The sequence below is a fragment of the Ornithodoros turicata genome, chromosome 8 (genome assembly GCF_037126465.1).
Source record: "Ornithodoros turicata isolate Travis chromosome 8, ASM3712646v1, whole genome shotgun sequence".
Lineage (NCBI taxonomy): Eukaryota > Metazoa > Arthropoda > Arachnida > Ixodida > Argasidae > Ornithodoros > Ornithodoros turicata.
In genome coordinates, this window is record NC_088208.1 from 2,110,562 (window position 1) to 2,121,211 (window position 10,650).

The following is a 10,650-nucleotide window of genomic DNA, read 5'->3' on the forward strand; positions in this document are numbered from 1 at the left end:
AGGTTTACGTTTCCGCGTAACGACTCACCGCTATATACTGCCGTGCATAGACTGGCTGCGACGCAGAGTTTCAAAGGTTTACGTTTCCGCGTAACGACTGACCGCTATACACTGCCGTACATAGACTGACTGCGACCCAGAGTTTCAAAGGTTTACGTTTCCGCGTAACGACTCACCGCTATATATTGCCGTGCATAGACTGGCTGCGACGCAGGGTTTCAAAGGTTTACGTTTCCGCGTAACGACTTACCGCTCTATACTGCCGTGCATAGACTGACTGCGACGCGGAGTTTCAAAGGTTTACGTTTCCGCGTAACGACTCACCGAACTTAACTTCCACGTTGGGCAGGTTCTTCGTCATGATGTGGCTTGGAGCATTGTCCACTATGATGAGAATCCGGCGGCCTTCCCATCTCATTTGCTTGTTGACGACTGCCAACCACTCATTGAATATGACGGAAGTCATCCAGGCCTTCCTATTAAAAACACCAATGGACAGGCAAATTGGAGGGCTGGATCTTGCGTTGCCTGAACGCCCTCGGATACGCTGCGTGTCCTATCACCAAAGGCTTCAGCTTCTCTCCTGTAGAACTGCAGCATAGCAAAACGCTCAAACGTTCCTTCGCAAGTTTCCCACCTTTGCACTTGTCGACCTTTGTAACAAGGGACCTCTTCGGAATTTGTCTGTAGAAGAGTGCAGTTTTGTCTGCGTTGAAGATGTCTTTCGCTTCATAACCACGAGTGACATCCGGAACCCTTTTAAGCCATTCTTCGGCTGCCTTGGTGTCAATCTCAGCTTCTTCTCCACTGAGTGACTTGCATTCAGTGGCATGTCTTTCTCGGAACCTTGCAAGCCACCCATTGCTTGCTTTAAATTCGTGCACACCTTCACTCCTTGCCGCCGCTAACGCTGCTTCTTGCAGCATTGGGCCGGAAACGGGAATGTTTTTTGATCGGCAATCAAAAAAGAAGTGGAGCACCTTTTTGTTCACGCTCTCGTTGCTCGTCTTCCTGATGATCCTTTTCCTCGTGCTGTTGGAGTTCTGCTCCCAAGCGCATAAGATTTCATCTCGGCTCGTACCGATTTTGGACACTGTTGACTTGGAAATTTTAAATTCCTCCGCCACTTGCCTGCATGTTGCTCCTCCGTACAGCCTGTCGAGAACTTCTTTCTTCCTCTTGAGCGTCAATTCCACGAGCTTTCGCTTTGGCATTGCTGGGCAGTCCGCTGAGCTCACCCTACAAGGTCTACGGCCAGAATGGAAGCACACACACATCAGGCAACTTCTATGGCGTCTGTAAGCACGCGAAGATGCAAGTGGTTCCATGGTGACTCAAATTGTCAAACGGGTTCTGAAACCCCTTCTCCTTTGTAATCCGGGCAAAATCGGTCAGCGGATTAGCCGCCTACGGGCCTTCCGAGCGGAAGTTGTGGAGGAGGCACTGGGCCTTTTGTACGACTTAGCAAGAAAACGCTGTCCTACTTCCGAGATAGGGAGGTGTCCGACATAGAGAATCTTCTCCCCATACATTTTCAATGGAAGCGCGCCGGTGCAACAATTTTTCGTCGGACTTAGGGGGTTGTCCGAGATACAGAGGTGTCCGACATGAGAGGTTTTACTGTATTTCAGCGAGGAAAAAATAAATTCACACGTTACATGAACAGCAATGCACTAAATTTAACAGTTCAAAATCGAAGCTGTCCGGATACGGGATAAAAAACAAAAAAACAAAAGAGAACATTTTTCATGTTAGGGCCCTTGGCAGAACCACACAGTATCTTTTGTCCTGACAAGCGTTGGTATTTCACCCTCAAAAGAAGAAGCAGATTTACCTTGTTCTAAACACACTGTGAGTTGGCTAACGTTACTGCACTGTACAATTAAGTGCGCTTGGAAGTGATCTTGAACATGTCCCGAAACCCGGCGTCATCCGTGAATCTGTCCAGATGGAGACTCCACGCAAAATCTTTCGCCTCTGCGGCGTATTCTCACTGCGCAATAAAATTTGCAAAAGACAGTCGGAGAAAGCAGTCGCAGACGAGAAACACGAGTGACGTATAGACGCTGCTCGGTGTCTTTTTTTCTTTGTTTCTCCTTCTCAGCTCACGCGTCGCTTATACGTGCTTCAGCTGCGCCTTTGGACGTCACTGGTCGCGTGCCGGAGCCCTTGATAAGTCACGACGTCTTATGCTTCGCAGACGCACTTTTTGAATGTGGACAAGAATTTTTAAAGGTGTGCGCTCATCTTTCTTTCGCAGGAGCTCATTTATTCGCTGCAGAAGATGTCGTAGGGAAAAAACATTTATTTGGGGGGTCACTCCCATATTCCTTTAAACTTCCTGCAGATCCTTCACATCGTGCGACAGGGCAACCTTGAAGCGCAGTGAATCACAGCACTTAGGTTTGAAACCTGAACTGCATGGCTGGAGTTCTGACCTGAATATGTCGTCAGCAGGTCTTCCGGACAGTCCATGTATTCTACTTGGCCTTTCGTGTGGATTTCGCCTTTGCCTTTCGTGTGCAAGAACCTATCGGCACCGAAATTCACGCAGTGATATCGACAACTCAACAGGAAAAAATTGTTTGTCGTGTAGTACGTGTTCGTTCTACCTTCTCATCCGCCCCTCTTCCCGCTCCAACTGTTCCAACGCAGGAGAGTTGGATAACCGCTATGAAGTATGTTGTCTGCATTAGTTTTTTATGTAGCTGTATTTTTCGGAACTCCATGCATAGCTAACGTGGCTTTGGAAAATAAAGTGAATTTTGTTTTTATATTGTGTACGTTTTTGACAGCCGTGCGGGGCAACGTTCCCTGAAGAGATAATGGTAGATGGGGAAATGTGGTGCATAGCATAGGAGAGGGTGTGAAAAAGGGCAAGGGAAAATACAAACACCTAGAAACAGCCTGAAGGCGAGCACCGGAGACGCGGTTCGTAGTCGCGAGGGACCCTCTAATTCAGCGACGACATATTTTTTCTAGCAATTTTGGTCACTCCTGAATAAGCGGTAGTCAAGTGTGGCTGTACAAACACCAATTACGCTAAACAGAAACAGCAATCCACGAGCCGATCTCCGACTTCTCCGCCATAACTGGGCCATAACTCCTGCAGGGCGGTTGTATCTCCGGTCAAGGTCTCTCAGACGTTACATTATTGGCCATGTCCGCACGAAATGGCGCTCACTGATTGGTCTTCTCCAAGAGTTACGTTTACAGAGGGGGAACTCCGGAATGCTCTGAATGTCAGTCGTCTGCTCTTGCCACATAACACATCAAATTGTATGGAAACAGCTTCGCGTAGTGGTGTTTTTCTTTTCTTGTGTGTGTTAAAGTCGGTGTAGAAGGTGAAGTCAAATGACACGCAGTTTTGGTATCGATCAATGGCGAGATCGATCCCGATCGACCGTGACTGATGCGACAGTCCCTCTAACTCCTGTTGCCAGGACTTCGAGAGAGACTACGGGTTCCGAGGAGTGAGGCTCTTCATGTCTCAATAACTCGACCAGGGGTTCTTGTCTGTATACGTCGGGCGATCCCTTGAAGAGGCCTGGACCCCCGCTGACGCCTCGCTATCCGCGAAAATCAACGTTCTTCTGTACGCTTCAGTCAGTTCTGCTCTGATGAATACGACAAGGAAATCGCAAAATTTCATCCCATGCGAGAATCTGGGCAGGTCCCAGAATGGTTGTGGTTGAATGTGGATGGTCCTAACTGCCCTCTCAGAAAGAAAGGAGGAGCGGATATACCTTTCAGGAGGTAATATTTGTCGCATATGTTGTGACTAAAAGGTTGCAAGGTTCTACCCGCTACCTCTTTCTCTCCCGCGAGTGATAGGGTTACCACTACTGATTCGTTGAGAGAGGGGGGCGTACGCCTTTTTGTAGCAATTTGGATATATGGTAATTACTTTTACCACCCTTGTGCACCCTTTATCAGACGCTGTGTTGACCTAGATGGTAACTATCGAAGTTACCACCATTTCGCACCCTTTTTGCTGAGAGTGTGGATTCTCAAGTAGGGCGGCTGGTTCCACTTTGGTGAAATCACAGGCACCACCGTGGCCTCAGATAGAGCCAGAAATTCCAGCCGGAGCCTCACCATGTACCATTTGGTTCCCAGAAAGGTCTATTAATCCACTTGAGATCCCAACCTGGGCAGCCTTTGAGAACTCACGTGGTAAGAGGAGTCAATTCACAACCTTCTGGTTTTGTGTTTGATCTATTACTTTGATCTATTTCAGCACATGCATGGTCTATTTTTATTGTTTTCGACCCAGCTGCGTACGCGATTAAATATATGCTTTAACTTCAATTCGTGCTTCATATTCTCATGTAAAGGGGAATACCATAAGATATAGAGCACCAGCAAAATGTAAGAAGACATACTCCAAAAATGACAAAAAAGAAGCTAAATAACTAGAAGAAAAGAAAGGGCGCCGATGACGCCGTGGTACTGGCGGGCTGCTTTCCATCCAAATTCGATTCGATTCAAAATCAAACGGTGAGAGGGCGAGAGTGGCAGTGGGAACTTGGAAACAGCGTTGCAGCAAGTGGGCTTTGTCTTCACTCCCAGTCGTTGCAGTGGCAGGGGTCGTGTGTCTGCTGTGCAGTATTTGCTTGTATTTTAGTGCGCTCTCTAAGACAACGCGATGGGAGTAAGTCATGCGAAAACACATTGTCGATATCCTGGAAGAGATTGTATTCACACGAGCGACGTCCTCGCGGAATATTCTGGTAGAAGAAAAAGCGAGAACACTGCTCACAGAGTCGAAATTACATCCAGTGTTATGTTGAACCATCACACGGTGCAGGATATTGGGATTAGCTTACTGCTCGTTTAGCAGACGACACCGTCAGCGTGTTTTCCTGTCGTCTGCTACGGAATATCTTATGGCTGTGTAGCAGGATATTCCCCACGGTTAGCCGTGTACGTGAAGACACGACGTTGAGCGCTCGCGCTCACGTGACAGCAGAAAGCTATGATGTTTTTCGCATCTTCTGCTTCTGGAGGAATGTCGGTCGTGTGAATACACGGTAAGAAGAGAAAAGGCTAATGTTACGGAGGGGCGGAGCTCTGGAAATGCGTATAATGGCTTCCTGCACAGACTTACCGTTTGGTATACGTATATGGATCCCACCTACTTATTATTACTTATTATTAACTTAGCATTATTATTTCCGGGCTGTTCGTCAGAACGCACATCCTCCCGCTTGCGATCTCCCATCTATACACAGGGTGTCCACGCTAAGTGTGAACAGATTTTTTAAAAATATATCAATCACTTTTTCCCAGATGAAATCAATTGCAATATAGCATATGCTGAAGGGCACTCCCTAGGGGGCATTAACAGACTCCTAAGGCAATGTCTTAATTAACTTTCAGTAATTAACTTTTTAATTATAAAAGCTACGAAGTTGCTCCAATGAGAACATCTGATCTCTTCGGTCAGCAGATACCAAAGCCGTTTTCAGAACAAAAAGCCGTTCGGTAGATTGTCCGCTATCATCAAGGGATATCATAAAATTAATGTTCGTACTGCGTGAAGTATGGTTACGTGAAAAGCATCTAGCACTCGTACTTTCTCCCCTTTTTTTTTCTTTTTTCTGTTCTGTTCAAGATTAAGTGTTTGGAGCGGTACTTACATCTCACACAGGGGAACATCGAGAACGAGAGGCAGCGCCCATCAAAGATGATGGGCACTGTCAAGTTCAACTGTTTCCAACATAGACCTCCTTACCATATAAGCGTGCTCCACTTGCTGCTGTACGGTTTTCATCTGAACGTCGTCACTCATAGATGCTGGATCCTGGTATTAGCTCTTTCGACCCTTGAAGACCCAAACTGTTCAGTAACGGTCACTTTATCGTTATTTTCACTGTCTGTGTGTCATGGGCGCTTAACTCCATCTTCACACCTTTTCCCTTGGTCTGCCTTGCCGGAGACATTCAGTCCCTGAAAGGCCTGAGGACACTATGTAGGAAGAGTTGTAACATAAACACAACTATCATTAATGAAACCACGAGAGCGACCCGACACAGTATAGATAAGTTTGTACCAAAGTAAGTTGCCTCAAGTAATCACGTGCAGTGCTGGACAAAAGCTCACGGAACACGCACCGGCGCATTCCTTCCACAGAGTCACACGCTGGCAGCGAATAAGACCGCTAAGAGGTAACCCTCTGAATGGATCAATGATGATAATCAAATGATAGGGGGGGGGGAGTGTAAATGGTCCTGGAAGAACCACTGACGAGAGATCACACAGTGAATGACACAGGCCCTATACCCTCATAAACCCCCCTCGTAAACAATCAATGTTTGTGCGACGACACCTTTTCCGTCTTATTAATTGGTTTTCTTGCTTCGTTATTTCGGCTGGAGACCCATGTAGGAAATGGGACATTATGCTTTTGCAATGCTGTTGTAATTGTTAAGTATACCCCCACTCTCTGTGCTTAGGATTCTACGCATATAACATTGTCCTGCACGATGCAGGCGCTCGCCCTCATTGTGTACTCGTGCAGCACGGCCAGTCTTTACTCCAACCAACGACAGAACACCTATAATGACGCCGCACGCAAATTACGCTACAGGCTCATTCACACATGCGTTTCAAAAAGCGGCGCCGTCTCAGCGTTTGCGGCGCCGCCGCCGAGAGGGGCCTGTCACATATAGCCGAGCCACGATACTGCGAACGCGCACTTCGTTGTTGTTGTTGCTATACGTCAAGATCGTACCGACACTTCCAGCTGTCTTCATCCAAATTTAACTTTTTACCATTACTGTGAAGCATTTCTGCTGGAATCATCAATCGCTGGAACGACAGACGTGACACAATATAGCACGCATGCAGAGAAAGAACGGCAGAAGAAGCGAGACACATGTTTACCTACCGACGACCAACACACGGTCACGCAGAAGTCGCAGTTATTTTCGTCGATTCCGTGGTTTGCGCAAATTCCTAGCTCATCGTTGACAGCTCAGACCACAAACAACTATTGGTGACAAATAATTTACTCACACGGTCGCACCAAACACGCACGCACGCACACAAATGACGAAAGATCCCAGCGCGGTATCGGGAGGCCAAAGGAAAGCCACTTCCACCCATCCGAGCGCTCCGATTGGCTGGGTGAAAAAGCGTTTGTGGAGCAGCGCTGTGGAGTTGTAGCACAGAGCGGTCCTCGAAAACCGCCCGGAAACGCCGCACGACAGCTGTCGCGCGGTCTCAGAGCGCGCGGCGTCGCCTCGAGAATCGCGTGTGTGAATCCAGCTTACGTGTGGCGAGAACGGCCCAACGGCGGCGTAATGTAACCCTTGGACGAAAAAAAAAGATGAAGAGGGGGAGGAAGAAGTTGGAACAAAAAAAGGGATTTCGGACGTGTGTTCCTAACATGGCGCCACCGACTATACCTTCCGAATGCCGCGAAATTCAACAGTGCACAAATGTAAGTGTGATCGCTTCCCTGCTCAAAAAGGTACTAGGAGTCTACTGCGTATCTGTTGACCTTGAGTCAGTACACAGCTGCCTCACGTGCGGCGGAGAGCGCAGTATACAGCCGCTCCGTTCAGTTCACTCTGTCGCACCGGACCAATCAGCGACGCCCTTCTCCCATGGGCTCTGTACTAGCTAGCAGTTACAAGTACGCGCACGGTGTTGTACCCATGACGCGCTTTCGAAAGTGTCGGAAACGTAGATTAACAGTTTGGATGTCACAATAAGAGAATGCAGACATCTGTCGTCTTTATTCTCAGACGGCCTTGTCCTTACGTTGGCCTAGCCGTACCAAGACCCATATCGGCTCAAGAACTGCATGGCCGCTGTCATCATATCCAGGTCAACGTGTGGTATCACAGACGTGTTCATGCACATCTGTAATAATAAACAAAAGTTTTAGTTATATTTCAATTGTATCTACACATCTGTAAACGTCTGTGTTCGGAAATTTCTATCGCTATTATCATTGCAATAGGAACGTGGGGTTTATCCGATACGTTATTTCTGTACACCACGTTGACTGGCGAGATGTCTGAGCTCAGTTCACGAAATAAATTTATTTCTATTAAAATTTGATACAATTACTTTTGATGTCGTTTATCACATTTTTGTCGTAGTGCACTTTTTCATGAACATGAGAAACTTTTTGACGTAGTTACTAAAGTGCCCTGTACGTATGCATGTGGCACATGCTTCTGCAGAGCGAAGACATATCATCATCAAGCGATAATGTGATACCTTTTAGGTGTTAGTCACTGAATGTTTAACAAAATGATTTGATATTCACCGTTCTTTCACACACGTGTGTATTTCACGAACGAGCAGTACAGAAATTGTTAAAAAAAAATATTTACGTTCATTCACCGAGGGCCCTACAGAGGCGCTACATGAGGGGGAACAAAACGATAATATAATAGGATTACATAGCGACCTAATATGACGACATGCCATATGCGAGCAGCAGCAGCAGCGTCATCACTTCCACCGATCAATCGTCGTATACCGGGTGTTTCTGTTAAATGCCCGAACTAAATAATTCGCGAACGGGTGCACCAATCGAAGAACTTTCGTTTTTACGAGTATATTTTGTACTTTCTTGTCTATTGGCTATTTATCTTGGTCTTGGTCTATGTATCTTGGTCTTTGTTATTTATCTGTCCGGTTCGCTCACGGTTCTTACGACTTTCGCGACCCTTTCGTTGACTACTATGCTCCGAACGCAGGGAATGCTGGGACTATACCGTCCTCCGCTTCAGACCCCTCCGTATAATTAATCGGTCTGTACTCAAACTCCGTATGAATAATACGTATAATGCCGTTCTGATAAATGAATATAACGAAACGTAGAGGGTGCACCAGAAAACGTGTCATTGAATTCTGATTTAAAAAAAAACTATGCCATCTATAGAATCATGCGGTCAACGGCATTTAATCTGACTGTCGTGCAACTTAAGTATACTTATGTAAATTTTTGCGAGGTGGACTCGGAAATTTGCAAAGTAAAGGTCACTTTACTACCTCACTAACATGAAGAGCGTGCCGAATTTACTCAAATTCGTAATAATTGACAGTGATATTCAGGGTCTATCCTATCGGGAAAAAATGGGATCATCCGCTACTTAACGCGCCCAACGCTTTTGACGTCACGACTGTACGAAGTGCGGCTTTCAGTTGCGGGCAAGAGGTGCAACTTTAAAACTGCGAAGAAAATTCTCGGAGCCGAATATCAACGAATTTTTTTTACGGGGTTTCTCGGAAACATATCAGTACAATCATCAGATAATGCCTATTTACTTCACATTTGGGGTCCAGACTCTTCCTTTAAAGAATCTAATAGACGGACAATGAAAATGAAAAGGCATCCTTCCATTGAGTTTGAGGCAAGACAAAAAGACAGCCCTGTAAGAAGACAGTGACCCTGTCCTGTCCACTTCTGGTACAAGTGAACTCGGAACTAGGTTGAACCACAATGAGTCTAATAAGCTGCGCAAGAAATACTGTGGAAAATGCGTCGCACCCGTCGCACCCATTGCCTTTTACCTCGCATCTCAACAAAAACACTTATGTGCTTTTGTTTCTTGCAGTATAACAGCTCAGATTTGGTTCCTCTTTGTCCTGGTGGACTACACCTCGTTGATGGCGCCTGTAGCATCGATTCTGTGTTCAGGTCGCTTTATAACTGAACATCACTGATGATTTTCATTAAGGGCCTTAGCTCCGCCACGCATAAGCTATAAAATGCATTGCATTGAAAAGGACGGTCTGATCCAGAAACCATATTTGAAACAAATACCACTATGTTTGGCATCGGTCGGTAACCTAGTTGGAAATATTTTTTTTCGTCGAAAAACTGCGTGAATAATAAATAAACGACTTTTAAAGATCAGCGCAACCTCTACGGCTTCGGAGGCTCCACCGCCAACGACATCAGCGTGACGTCACTCACTTTGGAGGAGTGAGAGGGCGGCGCGTAGAGGAGAAGGGCTCGGCCTTGGTACAGTCTACTTTGTGCGGCCGCTACAACGCTTTTCGGAATGCTGTGCTCCCATTGGTGTAAAACCTTGTTGTAGATAATGATGCTTTCGCCCTTTTCCCGAGAAGGAATTCCGGCACACACGCAACATCCGGCGCCTGCTCTTGTAACGTATTCCATCGAATAGCAGTCGCACATTGTCACTACTTCGCGTGGGGTTTTCGATACCGTAGTCTATGTTCATCGGCGAATAAAGTGAAGCACATAGTTTTCGAAAAGAAGTCAATATCTGTGTGCGCTATACATGCTATAATGGACTGCATTCGAAATTCTAGCGTTTTAGGCAATCACTACCTTCTAAGGAAAAAAGAAAAAAAGAGAGTAAAATAGGGAGTAATTACAGCTCCTAGTCACCTAGACTGCAATTACCCCCCATTATAGTTCCCTGACCCTCACATTTAGTGTCTAAGACTGCAAATAGTCACTGTACTTCGCAAATGGTCTTACGAATGTAACACTCTCGGTAAATATGTACTGTTGGTCAATCTGATGCATAAGGCTGCATAACTTAGCCAACTTAAGGCGGGGTCCCATAGCCTCGATTTGAGCAGCAGCAGCAGAGCAACAGCAGCGGAGCAGCAGAGCTGCAGCGACACGAGCGGTCCCATAGCACTGGGCGA

At 46.4% G+C, this 10,650-nt stretch overlaps 1 protein-coding gene across 1 annotated transcript; it reads right to left on the reverse strand.

The window, feature by feature from the left end:
* Positions 1–479: 479 nt before the first annotated feature.
* Positions 480–1,214, reverse strand: LOC135366347 (tigger transposable element-derived protein 6-like). The gene has a single exon (XM_064599016.1). The coding sequence runs from the start codon at positions 1,212–1,214 to the stop codon at positions 480–482; it is 735 nt and encodes a 244-aa protein (XP_064455086.1).
* Between the last annotated feature and the right edge of the window lie 9,436 nt (positions 1,215–10,650).

Excerpts from the sequence above, each read along its gene's own strand:
- LOC135366347 (XM_064599016.1), bottom strand. The coding sequence starts at position 1,214 with ATGCCAAAGCGAAAGCTCGTGGAATTGACGCTCAAGAGGAAGAAAGAA.